Below are 16418 nucleotides of genomic sequence, written 5' to 3' on the forward strand. Positions count from 1 at the left end.
TGTCAGACAAGCAGTTATGACAGTAGTACCAAGCAAAAAGGATTTCCCCACTTGCGCAGGAGGGCTCCAAAACTTCTCTGTCCTCTGAGCTCCATCCCCCATCTCCATCTTAGGCAGATGGTCCCATACATCTGCCTAATAATAACCTGCTGATGGATGATGTCACTTCAAGACTACTCCACCTATCTCAATTTACCATCATATAATTCACAAGGATTTGTTTTTATTTTATTTTTTTTCTGTGTGAAAGGCATTATTATAATTGATTAATTTAATTAATTTGATAACTTATCAGAACTTGGGGCGGAGCGGTGGCTCTGTGGTTAAGGATCTGCGCCTGTGGCTGGAAAGTTGCCAGTTCAAATCCCGCAGCTGGCAGAGGAATCCTACTCCGTTGGGCCCCTGAGCAAGGCCCTTAACCCCAACTGCTCCAGGGGTGCTGTACAATGGCTGACCCTGAGCTCTGACCCCAGGCTCTCTCCCTGTCTGTTTGTCTCATGGAGAGCAAGCTGGGGTATGTGAAAAGACAATTCCTAATGCAAGAAATTGTAAAGGGTTAATAAAGTGATGATATTATTATTATAACTAAACTCTGTCACACCCAGGGTTCAGAATGCCTTCATGATACTGTTACCCAGTTGTTTTTCAAGAATACAAGACCAGATCAATCATTAATTAAGACAGAGGCTTTAACAATGTCCTAAACCTCCCTGAGCCAGAGGCTGAGCCCCTGCTCCACCACTCACATCACCCTGCCACTAACGATGTCCCAGACGAATCTAATCCAGAGCATTGTTCTAGAGGAGGATTCTGACTGCAAGAAGACTATAAGTCCTCTTGCAAGTCCTGTCATACAGTGAAAATAAATCCATTTAATTTCCATTTTATTAAGACCTGGAATTTGTTTTCTGATCAAACATCATTTTTTCACTTTTTTGAAGATCGCATTTGTGCTTTGTTTCCATCTACATGTGGACTCCAGTTTGAACTCACCAGAATAGTACACTGTATGTAAGACTATATATAGTACCAGCCATTGATACAGTCTCTGCTTCAAGTACAATGATCTTTTTGAAAGGACTTCCAGGCATTTCGGGGGTGAGGTTTGCCACTGATAGTACTTAAGCCAGCCAGGAAACAGAGATTCGTTCAACAGCCCTTTAGATACGGTCATATAAAAATTCTTTTCTGTGGTTCTCACCATCTATTTCTAGAAGAAAACCACTGTCACCCCTGTAGCAAAACAATAGTACAGTCAATAGTGTGATGAGTCAGCACTTCAACTGGCAAGAAACCTAAAGATGCATAAATGTCTCTAGCAGTCTTTCCATGAAATAAATCTAAAAATATACTTTAATTAAAATGTGAAATATTCATAAGATGACTTCAGAAGCCACTGAAAGTTCAGCTATTAGTTCAAAATAATATTATTGTCTTAATTCCCGTATCAAAATAATCTTTTCACCTGCACACAGTGCTGCAGAGAAGCTTTAATGTCTATAAAATCGAATCATGCTTTTAAAAAGTATAGAAATTTGTATCAATTAACTTAAGTATAGTCATATTACAATGAAAAATCTCAGATGGATTTCTAAGAGCTAATATAGCCTTTGTTGGTTTGCTGCTTTTGTCACACAGTGACAAATCCACCTGAAATTTCTTTTTCCATCTGTTTTATTATCATTCCTTCATATTTTCAAAGATCTCATTTATTTTGTTACTCCATCTTCATTTGAACTCCAGTTTGAACTGTTATGCTTCAATGTTATCTGATACTAGCCTTTGCTGGTTTGCAACTCTGATCCTAGCCTTTTTCAGAACTACAGCTAAAACAGTTATTCATTTGTTCTAACTTCTCCGTGCTTATTTATTAAAACATTTGCCATACTATTCATTTACTCATTCTCAAAATCAAGGAGCAGCTCTTTGTAACAGGCACCTGGCAATAAAATTAGACATGTTGCCCCCTTTTGCTGTTAGCATAACCTTTGACCTTTGTTCAGTTTGTCATAATATCCATTTCCTCTCAATATGCTCAAGCCCAGATCCCTCAATCAAAATCTCCTTCCTTCACGACCAGGTTAAACACATGAAACACCAAAGTAGCATGCCATCTATTTTACTCTCACGGACAATTACGAACAACGAGCTGTTCCTTAAAGGAAGGAAATGTGAATTACTGCACATTTAGAAACTCAGTGAGGGCTTAAGGTTTGCATGGTATTTGGTTTTAAAAAACACAGTGTACGTTCCAAGCAAAGCCTGTTTAATTTACAAAATCAGCAGTACAGTGACAAGTACTGTGCTGGAGCTAATGAAAACAGCACTTTAACTCCATCTAGATTACATACTTGAACATGGTTAAGAATGAAAATTCGCACTAGTGTCATATAAGAAGTGAGAAGTGTCATAGAAGAAAGAAAAATACACATACTACTGATTTGTTTTCTGAGTGTGTAGTCAATATATTTTTCTATGATTCTGAGCATTTTCTAAATTCACTGTCTATCTACAGTATATTAACATATTGCCTTAATCAGCGGTTCTTAATCATTTTTGTTTTTAAAAAAAATGAGAAAAATAACTATTCCTGAGTTAGCAAAAAGCAAAAAAATAAAAAAGCAAAAATACTTTTAAATGGGTCTCACAAGAAATATAAATAATATTTGTTAACTGTAAGAAACATGATAATAAACTTCAGAAATGTGGCATTGCTGCATTCGGTAAGAGGAGGGTGTTGTGTTTGGAGCACTGCTAGGCCATTGTTGTTCTGTATTAAATGAAATGCAACACATTTTACAAAATACTGTTCTACACTTTTATTTGCAAAACAAGAGTGAAGACCATTTTTTGTATTTTTAAACATCTTCATCTCATGTGTAAAAAAATAAACAGATTTACATTCCAAATAACGAAGCTTCCAGCTCCCTTGACATGACATCTGTATCTCATTCATTGTCTACAAGCAAACTCGAAAAAAACAGGAAACTGTTCCTTTTCCCCAATTCCCAGCCCACAATGTAAAGCACCCCTTTTCAGATTGTTGTCAGGTTTCCTCTTTCAGCAAAATGAAACGTGCCGGAAATTCTGCACAGCATTTCCTTTTACTAAAAGAAAAGATCTCTGGGTGCCACATAAGTGCCCTCAATGTGTGACACTGAATAGACAGAAGTCAGAAGTCAGTTGTGGATCCTGGAAGCACCAGTGTTAACCATTAAGCTCCACGCTAAAACAAAATGCTTATACTAAATTAAAAGTTCAGAATTAAGGATTAAGGATCAGGAAAAGGGAAAACCTCTTTTCCCACCTCATCTCACTGTCTCTCTAAAGTATATTTACAGGTATCTATTTCCCAGCATTCATCACAGAAACACCTTCCTACCATCTGTCAATGCAATAGGTCTTCGGCTCATTGTAGAGGGTCCTGTCTTTCACATCCATCTGACCAACTGGTCACCCCTCAAACCAGGTGGGTTCAAGGCAGACATTGATAAATGCTCTTATCTTGTTTCTGGGGTTTGAACTGAAACTTCTGAACTGAAAACAGTATTGCAATTTTCATACATCAGGTCTTTTGGAAGCCAAAACTCTTTCCAGTTTTACTAAAGAAAATGATGCAGTAATGTTAAAAATATATAGCATTGCCCAACTGTGAACGTGGAGAGCTCTTCCAGCAGTCATTTTTAGAAGCAATAATGTAATAGGTAAACAGATAACGGTTCAGAAGAGCACAGAGAAGCACAGTTAAAATGCTATTAACCCAGAAAATTTCTTGGGTAAACCTGAAATACTGTAAAGGCCTCTCTAAATAAACATCCTCTTGGATTTAAACTGGACCCAAACGAAGAGAGGTCAGCAGCTATGTCTTCTGAGTCAGCTAAGTTCTCTTTTTTGTATGCATGGGAGTGACTTTTCAATATACCTTTAAGCAATCCTGTAATTTTCTACAGCCTTGTAAAATGTTTTAAAGGTATCTAACCAAGACCATAAAAAAGCAAAGCTGTTCAGTAAATGGCTTGATTGCCTTGATAGTTTACACATGGATTTTCAGTTAGCTCTGAAAAGTATTTCTCAACTGCTCTTCAGAAAAACCATGGAAAGGTTTAACTTTGAAATGTTCCTCTGACCTGATCGTCGTAACGATATGTCAGAAACTGCTCCCCTGTTGTGTCTTCAAGAAAGCTCCCCTGCGGAGACAGTGCAAATTCTGGAAGGAAGTAAGCACTTTGTGACTGGCCTGCTCCCCTCTGTAAGACAAAAAAAAAACAATGTCCAATTAAAAGACTGCAAAGATGTTAAATAACACATTTTTCTTACACAGCTTTGAAGGGATTAGCCCACTGAAGTGATAATGGTATTTTTAAAATTTTACAGTTGACAAGGGCATTAAAACATTCTCTGCCTTATACCTTCTGGTTACAGTTTTACAGGAGAACAGCTTTCATAAATTGTCTTAAAGTGTTCTTTAAATAGGGCTGGAACACTGCCTGAAAAGTAGGAGTTTTACCAAAAATCAAAGATTTGTTTTAAATGTTTGTTTCTTAGAGCAACATCTAATGAGCTCCTGTTTTGGCATCCAAAATCCAGCGGTATTTCTATCTCCCCTTCAGTACCTGGGAGAGAATAAGTGTTAAATTGATCTAATTAAGGCTTAACTGGCGCAATACAGTATAATTCTTCTCCACAGGCTTGATCTGATCTCACACTGAGAAACAGAGAGAAAGGTGGGACCCATGCATTAGACAAACACAGTATTTATAATACTTCTGCATAAATGGCAGGTTTTTGGACAGCACTTAAGGGACCACACCCCTGTTGGTAACCACACCTTAAAATGTTTCCTTTTTCTTCCAGTTTGCTCTCTAAATGAGACACATTTAGTTTAAATGTGTTACACAGGTTCTTGAAATAAATAACTGTAAATTTCTTCTTAGTCAAAGTTGCTTAAATTCACATTTATAGCACTTAAGACCCTTTCCAAAAAGATATCGTTCTCATAATGAATTCAAATATATCTACCATTCAATATAATGTGCAGTGTTAACAGAATGAACTGAAACAATTAATACCAGCTGTACAAGTGAACAACACAGACTGAATGGTCTCCTCTGTATGTGTCCTTACACACGGTGTTTCCTAATTTGATGGTTACTCAGTGAGATGATGTACAGTAGGCTTTTAACAAAATACAGAAGCAATTATAGTGAGATGCGAAAACACAACTTCATCTAATTTTAAAGACATTTTCTAGAATTTAGAAATTCAACTTTTCCATTAATAATCAATATTTCAATGATCAATTCCCAGAGAACCTCAAGTCTTCGGCACAAATCTGTTATTCCTTTCTGAGCGGATGTTAATTGCAAACACGGAAGTTAATTCCAAATGTATGAATGCGGAGCTCCATATTCCATGTATATTTGCCACATGTCCTGTACCACATGTTGACCCATTCAACCAAACACCTCATAAATCAATGGAAAAAAAAATATTAACCAGTATTTACTCTCCCTGCCTGCCTCTCAATTCATGAACAAGCCACACTAAAAATAATCAATTAATCAGCCCAGAAACATTCAAGTTACAATTCAAGGACATTTTATCACTGTTCAAATTGTACTAAATCATTTCTACTTCCAGCAGCTCTAAAAACACGTGACTTACTAACACATAAAACTGTTTATTTAGGTTAGAACCGGTTCCAAGTCTGAAACATCTAGCATCGTCACTCGTTTGTGTTTGCGTTTGTTTTGTGATGTAAATCCTGCAATGTGGTTTTCGGCTCCCACTTGAGCTTGGGAAACTACTGTATCTCTGACTGATGAGGATGCAAAATCCCTCATGAGAATCTGGAAGTTAAAGAAAGTTATATGAACTCCTTCTAAAAACTTACATTGAAATATTGCAGTCATACATTATCATCGACAGTGTTGTCTAAAACAGATGTTTGACCCAGAGTCACACAGGTCACTTTAGAGTAGACTGCTAATACAGTATAGAACTAGTCGTCTTTATAGTAAATGCAGTTAATCTTTGAGTTAACAACATAACATCACTTTATTAGCCCTATACAATTTCTTGCATTAGGAATTCGTCTTTTCGCATACCCCAGCTTGCTCTCCATGAGACACAGACACACAGACAGGGAGAGAGAAGCGTGAGGTCAGAGTGCAGGGTCAGCTATTGTACAGCGCCCCTGGAGCAGTTGGGGTGAAGGGCCTTGCTCAGGAGCCCAAGGGAGTGGGACTCCTCTGCCGGCTGCGGGATTTGAACCGGCAACCTTCCAGCCACAGGGGCAGAGCCTTAGCCACAGAGCCACCGCTCCACCCTAATGATTGTGCTGATGATGTCTGCTCTATCTCTGCTGCTTAATTGTTTGGCTTGTCCCATTCTCAGTCTTAAAGTTTTTAACCAAATGGCACTAAGAAGAAATTTATTTTGTGACTTTCTCCACAGGTTTCATAATACACACATATATTATGTCCTAATGTCTGCCAGAACAACATAAAAAGTATTACAAATGGCTTGATAATGGTATTGGTTTCATAATAATTTGTCAAAAAAACTAATAATTGAGCTCATGCATGGGGAAATGCTGTGAATTTGTCTTTCTTATTGTGAAACAAAAAACAATTTAAGCACATTCTAATCTCCTATGCCAATGTATGTCCAGTATATATAAGCAATTCTGTTAAAGCTAAACATTTTGACTGCTTGTTTAGTTATGAGTCATCAGAAAAAAGATAATGTAATCACTTTCTGTTCTCACTGTTATTTTTTAACATCATACCTCAACAATTATGTCATTTTTGGCTTTTATAGCTCAAAATCGGTTAAATTTAACACATATGAGTATTCACAGGTGCATAATGATTCATTATGATTCACAAAAATCGATCAGCTTGATGCTCACTTCCAATGACTGGAGCTACCAGTTAGCCAATCTGGGCAAAACTACTGAAGCCTATTAGCACCACAAAAAAAGTAAAAATATGTTTTTGCATTTCAATAATTTTTTTCAATAATTTTGCATTTAAACTAAATACTTGATGTGTTTAAATGAGATACCATTGAGTTAAAACAGGATAATTACTTTGTGAACAATATTTCCTAATATAATCATATTTTTCAATATATATGTATTAATACTATCCCATCCTAAGTAGCATTGTCTTTAACAACAGAAGAATATCACACTGCGCTTTGTGCAAATGAATTAATCTAAAGGAGCACATATAATGTCTTTTGTATACATAAAGTGAAACACCCTATCATTGAGCATTCCTGGGTTAAACATTTGTCTTTTACCAGTTCTGTGAGAAGCAGAAATGACACAGCAGAAACATGTACTCTACATACAGTAGGTTTATGCCTCACTGTTAAATATTGAACAAAATACATTTATGATTACTTGACTTAAATCGTATCCCTGTTGGTTTACTGTTACTGTTATTGTTAGTCGATCATTGGATCTTAAAGCATAAAAACCTTGAAAGTTTTTAGCTTATGCTTACATTAAATACATTTGAATTTGCAATTACACTGCAGCATACAGGAAATGGGTCATTTGATGGGAGAAGAAACAGACAGTATTTCTGTGTCGGTTTGCACAAACATGAATGTAAAGAGATACGTGAATGCCAAACAAAAGAAAAACAATTCCAGGACAGCACAGAAGCCATAGCCAAGAGAGTAATACATTTATTAGAGTCCTGTTGTGGTTGATGCCTTAGCAAGACTACCTTGTTTATTGTATTATTAAATCTTAATCTAAGTCCTAATAATACATAAAGTAAAATCCTTAAATGATGCAACATTCAATATGAAAAAGTTATGTGGACCTTTCGATTCCGTAACTGGTAGCACCACCTTGAGCAGCAATGACAGCAACTAAATGTTTCCCGTAACTGCTGGTCAGTGTCTCATATTGGTTTTGAGGAATTTTGGCCCTTTCCTACTTACAGAACTCCTACAACATTTGAAGGATGCCTTGCATGGGGAGCTCTCTCCAGGTCTTGCCACAACGTTTCGATGGGGTTTAGTTCCGGACTTGATTAGGATGACTAGGCCAATGTGAAACGGAGATGTTCTTCTTCTGAAGTCCTCCTTTTGTAGAGCTGCTTGTAAAGTATGTTTAGGATGATTGTCTTGATGCAAGACCCACTTTCATTTCAGTTTCAGGTCATGGATGGATGGCCTGACATTCTCTTCTAGAATCTTCTGAAACAATACAGAACTCATGGTTGTGTCAATGATGGCACACTGTCCCAGTCCTGAGGCAGCAAAGCAGCCCAGACCATCACACTCCACCATGCTTGATGAATGGGATGAGGTTCTTCAGTTTGCAAGCTGTGCTTGCTTTACTTTGAAACAGGCCAAACAGTTCTACCTTTGTCTCATCCAGAGAACATTGTTCCAGAAGCTTCGTGGATCATCTTTGATCTGTGAGCTCTATATACAAACATTAGGCAGGTAGCAATGTTATTTTTGCAGAGTAGTGGTTTTCTCCTTGCTATCTGTGAACACCATTCTTTTTAAATTGTTTTTTGATGTTGAGTCATGAACAGTCATATTAGCCAAGTCAAGAGTTGCCTGCAGTTCCTGGGATGTTACTCTGATGTTTTCTGTAACTTCTTTTATAATTTAATGGTATGTTATTTGAGAGATTTTGGCAGGAGGATCGCTCCTGGGAAAAGTGACTATGGTGCTGAGCTTTATTCATTTGTAGACTATCTGGTTAAGAAACTATATGTTTCTGAGGTCCTCGGAGATTTCCTTAGATCATGGCAGGACTTTTTTCCACATATTTATATGGTGAAGACCAAACACATTTTGTTTTCAAAACTCAGTCCACAAGATCTACCTGATTATTTAAACAACTGATTCTAATAATTCCCTTATGAAACCTGGGGTTCACTAACGTTTTCACATCCCCTGTACCTTTATTACTCATTGTTTAATTCCTACAATGTTTTGTTTCAAGAGACATTGAATTGGTTACTAAAATCCCTATTGGATATTTACATAAAGACTAGATTCAAGAAAGCTATTATGGTAAAACTGTGAAATTTCCATATTTATCTTTGGGATACAAAAACACACATTTTTTTTCTTGGCACTGTATCTAGTTACAATTTTTTTGACTGCTTGTTTATTTATGAGGCTATGGAAAATATTATGAAATAACTGTTCCTGATCTCAGCTTACATTTATATATTTATATATACTGTCAACACATACAAGTAGAAAACAAAATAGAGAATAAATAGAGGGTTGGTTCACCTCCAGTAACAATTGGAGTTATAATGGTTTTGGTTCTGCTAGATATTCATGGGTTTCTTTAGAGATGTGGTCCCACTCAGTGGACATCTCATAAGAAAGGAACAAGTAAAGGTTTATTTCATGAAGAAAAGAAGAGAGACACAACATCCCGGCTGTGGAGCCTTCTTCGGGTGTGAAGAAGACACCTGAAGAAGGCCCCACAGCCAAAACGTTGTGTCTCTTTTCTTTTCATTGTGGAATAAACCTTCACTTCTTCCTTTGCAGCCTACACATGCTGACACAGCTCCCTACTTGAATGTCATAAGTAATGCCACCTGCAGTCTGTCCCTTATGTTCAGTAGCTTCTTGAAGCCAGAATTACACTTCCTGCTTGTATTTTTTCACCCACCAACCACTCCTTGTTCACCCTTGAGACTGAATCAAAATTAGTCTGTTGTTGCCTTTGATGATACATAAGGATCACATGCTTTAACAAATGTGGGTCTTGTTTGTTAATTTACATCAGCTTTCCTGTCCGTAGCACAGATTTCTATTTTACTTTTAGTCAGGAATCATGGGCTATACTACACATTATCATGAAACTTCACTGACAACTGACAGAAGAGATCCAAATGATCTGTAACATTGACTTACAGTAAAAACAAATTCCAATTAACTGCACAGCTCTATACCAACATTCTGTTAGAATCAGGGTTTAGTGAAAAAACATTGTGGCTTAGCTTGGGTATAAATAATATCAATGTTTAATCTGTGCTGTCTTCTTATAGACATGTTATTTCATGGGCCATCTCAGCTATTCAATTTTAGCTATTCTAAAGTCTGGCCCGAAGACAGAATTTAAGTGCCCCATTTTACCTGCTTGTTTGAACTAATGATGTCTGTTGCTGTCCTGTTTGAACACGTGTGCACGGATGCACTAAAATCTGATTTTACTTATAACACGTAACTCACATCATTAACACTTTTAGAAAATTAATCAGCGATGCCAAAGCATGGATGAAAGCTGACCCAGTGAAAGCACTTTAAAATTCCTCTCATATTTTTTACAAAGCATTATGGATAAAACTTTGATGTTCATTAACTGAAACAATACCCATAAGGATGGACATTTGTCTTCATTGTTATTCTGCCTGTAATGTTTTTTTTTCTATGAAAGGCTTTCCAAGTCAGCAACAATCAAGATGAATGTCAAAGTGTCTGCCAGTACTCTATCAGTCATTATCCTATAGCCCTCAAGAAGTAAGCACAGATATGTGCATTGCCCAAGCAAGAAAGATGGATTTATGAGTTTTTGGTTCTTTTATACATACAAAGTGCTTATTGTATTTTAGAAGATCAGCAGGTAATGAGTCAGACTGGGGTAACATCCAGCACACAGTCAGTGAGTTAATAGCTGCAGGCAAGATCCAAGCACTTAGAACATAGAATGCTTCACCTTTTACTTTTAAATAAAGGATTATTCCACACAAAAAAAATAATATTAAGTACATTTTCAAACATTGGTATAATACCACAGAGTGGAGCACTCCTTTATTACAGTATGCACACTGGATGGAGTGCTTCGAAAGAACTGAAAAACAGATGTTGGCAGTATGATTGGCAGTCTATTTTCCTCCATCACAGAATTAATGCTTTTACATATATATGCATTACTTTGAAAGACATCCGAAAAGATATAACTTTAAGGACAAATGGTTTGATCATAAAGTTTTTTAGTTGTTCATTGTGACCCCTGATATTCCTGTACAGTATGTAGAGCATCAAAAGAAACGTATCGCTCCATTATGTATGTTTTCAGAAAATAAAGTATACACTGTAGATATTTTAGATACTGAATCAATTTTTGGGGTGGTATGTTGCTACAGTTGTTAGCATTGCTGCCTCACAGTGCTGGGGACCTGGGGTCAATTCCTGGGGTGCTATCTGCATTGAGTTTGTACTGAATATTATCCCTGTGTTTGTGTGAGATTCCTCAAGGTGCTTTGGTTTCCTCACACTGTCCAAAGACATACTGGTACAGTAGGCTACTTGGCTTCTTGAAAAAATTGGACCAGGTAAGAGAGTGTGTGTGTTTGCCTGTGTTTGTGTTTGTGTTTGTGTTTGTATGTGACCTACAATTGACTGGCATCCCATACAGGGTATAGTATATCCTGCCTTGAGCCTGTTGCTTGCCAGTTGAGGCTTCAGCTCCCCCTTGACCCTGTACTGGATAAAGCGCTTAGGAAAATGGATGGATGGAGTTTGTTTTTCTTTCCCTCATGCCTGATGGATACAAAGTTACTGTATGATATACTAAACCTCTTTCCATTCACTTACACTTAATCAGTATAATCTGTCTAAAAACCTGTGAAAGCACTCGGGGCATACTGTATTTGACAGGGCGCTATACAAATATAAGACTGAATGGAATCTAGGGTTTAGAGACAAACAGACATGCACATGCTTGTCCAGGCTCTATTAGAGGATTGAAAGAGAATCACACATCTATAACCTGGTGAAAAGCATAGACTAAAGATGTACTGTACACCTTTTTATTGCTGGTATCCTCACTCTATTGGTCTGTGACTTTCACAGTAGACACCCTCTTAATCAACAATGCTAATCACCATATTTCATTTATGTGTGTCATGTATATTCAGTGCTCCTGGAACAAAAAAGATTTTTACCTTTTCTGGTATATTAACCTTATGTATTTGTTGCAGTTGTAAGCAACAGGCGTCTTTTTATGCTCAGTATACAGTGTCTGAAAAAGTATTCACCCCCTTCCAATGATATCCCATTTTGGTGAATTTCTTTGACAGTCAAAACAGATTCACTCCTGTCTTAAAAACAATGCCCAGCTGTGAAGCGTTCCAAAGATATTTCATTCAAATATACATGTGATGTACAGACTTCACTCAAACAAAGCCTCTGAATGAAAAACTGCTTGCTGTACTGTACGTTCACTGAAATATATTACCATTAAACACTAGCAGACATTTATTGGCCTTTTCTAGTCTTACATGCTTAGTGCTATTGCACTAAATTCCCAGCTTACCCTAACAGCTTATCTACGGTCTATTTCCTATTGCAGGTGCTCAGGTTTGGTGGGTTCTAAATCAAAGGCAGGTATCAACCATCCATCAGGAGCAACAAAGGCAGAGAGCAGCCCCTGACCTTATATGACTGATCTATCTTCCAGACGGACAGTTTCCCTCACATCACTATTTCTGGACTCTCATTTACCCTAAACAAGTCCCATCTGCCTGGGAAAACCCCTGACCTCTTAATTCACACAGGATCCCCACAAGCACAAAGGCCACTTACCAGGGGCAAAGTTGCTGATGTCTTTCGTACTTCTTTCCCGAAACAAAATAACGTAAGTATCCCTCAGGTGATGACATAAGAAGAGCGGAAATAGTTTAGAGCACTCTCCTCAGCCCACCCCCACCCGGTTTCTGACATGTGTCTCATCGCACTCTGCCCCTTCGTTTCTCTTCGCAGAAGTCCAAACAGCAATCCCTGAAAGAACTTGAGACCGCAAACATTTTAACAACAAAATCAACTCCACATGTGTGAGCAAAACAATGTCTGACAGATCAAAGTGGAAAAACTATCAATATCTCATTTGGAACAAAAAATTACATCTCTTTGGGATGTGCTGTCCTTTCACTTAAACTATGTTTTGGCTATTCATCTTGGCCCAGGTGGATCTCCTACATGTTGCGCTTCACTATGTTTTTCATACAGCAGCATTTGTCATGTGCACAAAATGAAATATGAATGCATGTCTGTTATATGTACAACTTGTTTGTTGGTATGAGTTTTAATGTTTTACTTCTCTAGTTTTTGAAAATATTCTTAAGAATAAGAAATTAACAGTAGTCTTTACTGCTTGAGAGATAACATTATCTGTGACCCACATGGAAAAATAAAACCTAAAACCTGTTACACCTGACTCGTCCACAGCAACTTTTTTTGAACTCCCAGAAGGGGCTGAGTGATTTGTCAGGTCTGCCAGAGTGGGTAATTCTTCTTTCTGAGAGAGCACTGTTCCACATCTGGTCACCCAACCCCCCATTCTGCTGTGGAATCAATGGTCACCTGCAAGACCAGCATGATGCTCAGTAACTGTGTTTAGAAACCTTTCAAGCATATTTGGTATAGTACTGTATATGACAGCATTAAATCTCTTAAAGGGACAAAGATGACTACTGGGAAATCGGACCTACAACAGATAACAAGAATGTGACACAATAAAAAAAAAATAAGAATAAATTTGGTAATTTCTCACCAAAAGTATGGCTGAACTGAAATATTTGCCAGAGCAAGAAAAGACATGCACCACATAACAAACAAGGGGCTCGGTGTCTTTGCTGCCCAGCTCTAGAGTTTCACAAGTCTTTTTATTCTAAAGCTTAAAACCTAAAGCAGGTGTTTGAGGGACAGGTTTAAGTGGGGAGATGTGTTGACACATGGGCTACAAAAGAACAGGTAGAAGCTAATTCCAAACCGAGAAGTAGAAAAAAACAACATTTTGACTGTTGAATCTTCTTCAGGCGTCAATCGGATTTTGCCTCATCAAAGGTTTCCTGCAAAGTGACCTTAAATGCCTTCCACTAAAGCTTTCTACAGATTTCTACACCATTCCTTCTCCTCCTCCCTGGGTGCTTTGATCTTTTCTCTTATTAATCCCTCATTTTGCTTCTTTACAATAATTTACAATAATCTGCTACAAGACCAGACTTTTAAACACCTCCCACTCCTCTCCCACCTGAAGAAAAATCCTTGACAGCTGACATATGATGTTTTTCCTTTCCTTCTATTTTTTAGCTTTTGAGGGACAGGCTGCGTCTTGTTCACTATTTTAGAACCACTCAACTCCTTTTCAATCATTTCCCACAAAAGATCTTTTAAAAATTATTTCATGGTAATATCAATTGTGCTCAAGGTCTTCACTCTTCAATTTCAAGCAAACTGTCCTAAAACAGCCTGGTACACAAGCTCTTTCATCACTGCTAAATTGCATCATCTTTCCTCATGGCTTCACAGGCTTCATAAAGACAAAAATGAAAACAGAGGCACCTGGAGCAAAGTGTCAAGGAAAGTGGCCAGGCTGTGCTGCTGTGTGTACAGTATGAATGTTCACACACACTCAGGAGCATACCAACACAGCTTGTTTCCTGAAACAATTACAGGCACTTCACAATAAGTACTGTTTGACAAGAGATAAAACTCTCAGAGGGTCTCCACCTAAGAGGAGGCACAAGTGTGCCTGATGGCATGCACACTGTGAGAGGAATTCACACATTTCTGGAAACCTGGCACTGGAAAGCGCAGATTCCAGAATTAGCGTGGGTTGTTTGGCTTTGGAAAACGTGGAATTCAGTGATCTTCAATGAGGTACAGTACACATAAAATGATCAAAACTGTTTTATTGTTAGGAATTTATCTGCAAAGCGGAATGCTCTGCATTATACTAACTTTGCAGTCTCTTCAGAAAATAAATGGAAAATGAACTCAACATTGAATCACAGTATTTGACAACACCAAACCAAACAAGATACGAACCTAAAAATTCATTTTCTGATCACTGATCATTCTCCATAACTGCAGCTATTTAGACAATTTTACAGGTGGCAGCAGATGTGATGTCAAAGAAAATAACTTTTAGCAAATCTTGAAAGTAACAGGCTCACTGTGGTACAATGAGGCTGAATATGACCGTGTGGTGACAGCTGGTCACTTAAGCCCGCTGTAGAAAAATAACAGGTTGGAAGATTAACAAATGGTGTTGGGGGGGCGGCTGGGGGGAAGGTTGATGGTGTCGTTGTGCAGAACTTTTATGAAGCCTATGGAAAAACCAGCACACAGCTGCTAGAAATTTACAGTTCTGAGTTTAATGGTCCTTTCATCCTCCATAATTTAAGACGTCAATATGACCCAAAATAAATGGAGAAAAAAAGATAGAGATATACTGTTTTTTAATATTCTATTATTTTTGGCTACAAAGTTTTTGAAATATAGTGCTTGAAGGAAACCTGGAACACTATTCAAGTGCAGGAACTTTTAATGCACAGACAAGGCCTTATCCTTCTTCATGGAAGGACAGTTCTGTTTCTCTGGATCAACAGCAATCTGCTGCTTTTTGAGACCAGCCACAGCAGCCCATGTGAAAGGACCTGCTTAAAAATTGTGTATGTTAAGCAATCACTTTAAGAGTTTTTAGCATATGGGATGCACCTTTTACAATCAGTAATAGACAAAGTTCAAGTTAACAGATGTGCCAAATGATTTCAAGCGTTTGTGTGCTGCACAGTCTTGGCCTGTTAATCCTGATACAGCACACTGGAAATCGGTCAATCATCAGACAGCGCTTGAAAACGAGCATTCAAATAATAAATACAAATTTGTGATTGTGCAGCATTTAGATTACAAAAGAATATTTTTAAAAAAAGAATGCCAAATATTATCTGCAATTCATGTAAACTCCCAGTGGCATTCCAAAATGACAATTTACAAAAGATGTTGATGCATGTTAAACTTAAAAGATTTACATTTTTTTAAAGGAACAAAATAAGTTAAATGATTTTATGGAAAAGTAATTGGGAAATGTTATGTGTGAATGCAAACATGAAAGGTGTCTACTACATTTTCCAGACAGTTGTTGTTTAGGAGGTATTTTCCATGCTTATACCCTGTCTCTCTTTCGCTCCTTCTCTCAATTTCTTTTCCCCTCTCCCTCTCCTGATGTCCTATCCCTCTCCCTCGCTCGATCTATGTTTTCGCTCTCTCCCTCTCTATGTCCTTTTCTCTCTGGCTCTCACAGTGTCCGTGCCCACAGACAGGATTTCACCCTGCCCCTGCCCTGTCATTGACAGGGGTTTAATCAGGGGCATTTGTGTCCACTGGCAGCTCACCGAGATCACACTGATCTGAACTGAGCGTCTGTCAGTACCAGTTAGGCTACAGGGTTTGAACAACTCAATGGCCTTCTCTCACTCAGAGGAAGAGAGCAGTATAAAAAGTTTAAATGAAACTGAAATTATGGCATTTTAATATTTTGCAGGCTTTGACTTTCTGGACTGAAAAGATACAATATGTATTATACACAATATTAACAGGAGCAAAATGGCAGCTGGTTTGAACAACAAGCT

The 16418-nt window shown here is 37.7% G+C and overlaps 1 protein-coding gene across 1 annotated transcript in view; it reads right to left on the minus strand.

Moving 5' to 3' along the window:
- Positions 1-16418, minus strand: part of adamtsl3 (ADAMTS like 3) — a 161431-nt gene that overhangs the window by 131944 nt on the left and 13069 nt on the right. Inside the window, exon 3 of the mRNA XM_088922233.1 lies at positions 4128-4247. Coding sequence (XP_088778359.1) covers positions 4128-4247 — 120 coding nt within the window. The remainder of the gene's footprint in view (positions 1-4127; positions 4248-16418) is intronic.

This window comes from Atractosteus spatula, chromosome 7 (assembly GCF_055471065.1).
Source record: "Atractosteus spatula isolate fAtrSpa1 chromosome 7, fAtrSpa1.hap1, whole genome shotgun sequence".
Lineage (NCBI taxonomy): Eukaryota > Metazoa > Chordata > Actinopteri > Semionotiformes > Lepisosteidae > Atractosteus > Atractosteus spatula.